This window comes from Limulus polyphemus, unplaced genomic scaffold (assembly GCF_000517525.1).
Source record: "Limulus polyphemus unplaced genomic scaffold, Limulus_polyphemus-2.1.2 Scaffold946, whole genome shotgun sequence".
Taxonomy (NCBI): domain Eukaryota; kingdom Metazoa; phylum Arthropoda; class Merostomata; order Xiphosura; family Limulidae; genus Limulus; species Limulus polyphemus.
The window spans coordinates 45,729-47,195 of record NW_013666556.1 but is presented as its reverse complement, the minus strand read 5'-3'; the positions used below and the strand labels follow the sequence as shown (position 1 = coordinate 47,195).

Below are 1,467 nucleotides of genomic sequence, written 5' to 3'. Positions count from 1 at the left end.
TTTATATGTATGTGTGTATACATATACCTATCTGTTTATATGTATGTGTGTGTATACATATAACTATCTGTTTATATGTATGTGTGTGTATACATATAACCTATCTGTTTATATGTATGTGTGTGTATACATATAACCATCTGTTTATATGTATCTGTGTATACATATACTATCTGTTTATATGTATGTGTGTGTATACATATAACTATCTGTATATATGTATGTGTGTATATACATATAACTATCTGTATACGTGTATGTGTATACATATAACAAGAAATAAACACTAGGGCATTGAATGATATTTACAAAATAAAAAATGTTATTTTGTAGTGACAGAACCCAAAGCACTCGACTGTCTAGTAAACATTTCCCATACCTGTTTCAGAAAAGCGAGCTCACACTCGTCTACTCTTCCCATATCCTTGTGTCGGTGAAAGAAACTGGGACTTCCACGTTCGGCATACAAACGCCAGTCAAACAGCACAAGCGGACAAAGCCGCGTAAGGCCTTCTAGTGCCATCACCATGACGAAAAAGTAGATAAGATCGACCACACTCACAAACAGACAAATACTGTGAGCGGCGACTGAGTTGAAAGCTGGTCACCTTGGAGCGGTCCTTCTCCTAAACACGATGATCCAGATGGGCGATGTGTGGATCGTGGCATCAGCGCATGAGGTGCCCAGGAAAACGCTTTTAAGACTTAAACCAGACATTCACGTTCTGCGCGTCTTGCTTTCGCGCCATCGACTGGAGCCTTGATGCACGGTGCGCGTGCTCTCATGTCTGCTAGTCTGGTTGCTCCAGAATAAGCAGCAACCCCTGCAATCACGACTGCGGATTAGTAAGAGCCTAGATGCTTCTGGCCTTGCATGTTTCCACCAATAGCTGACGGTCGTGGAGAAACACAACGTCAGGAAAACAAGCTATACATGTGTGAATGTGTATTTTTAACGATCCAGCTACTCATGGGCTAAGATATACGTAAATACGTTCGTGACTCCAATTCACCTGCAACAATGCTGTTTTTAGCAAATTATTTTAAGTTTCTTTGAGTCTAGTTTCCCATCTTCTGTTGTGATATTATATATTTCCATTATGAATCCGTCCCTAAAACGAAATATTTCATGTTTTTCTAAGGCAGTGTATCTTTAGGTATCGTGACTTACCATTTCATACAGTTCTAAACCACTACATCGAGTCTCCAGTTTTCACACGACATAATTAAACACACCTGTTTCCTCCTACTTTTTATAACACTGTGTTATTTACATATTCACTCTCAAACACGATAAACAAAACAATAGCTAAATCACGAATTTCTTTAAAACTGTTTCATCTAACCAGTAAACACCTTAGTTATTTAATTCTTTCTTATTTATTTTCTTCTAGAAATATTGGTTTTTACATGATGTAGATTTCCAAAGTTATCCGACACCGAATAGGACTGAACATTATTCTATTA

General features: G+C 37.8%; 1 protein-coding gene across 1 annotated transcript in view; it reads right to left on the bottom strand.

Moving 5' to 3' along the window:
• LOC106461372 (protein still life, isoforms C/SIF type 2-like) overlaps positions 1 to 1,017 on the bottom strand; it is a 139,819-nt gene extending 138,802 nt beyond the window's left edge. The window contains 1 exon segment of the mRNA XM_022388319.1: positions 380 to 1,017. Within this exon segment, the coding sequence (XP_022244027.1) occupies positions 380 to 529 (150 nt within the window). The 5' untranslated portion in view covers positions 530 to 1,017.
• Positions 1,018 to 1,467: the final 450 nt, after the last annotated feature.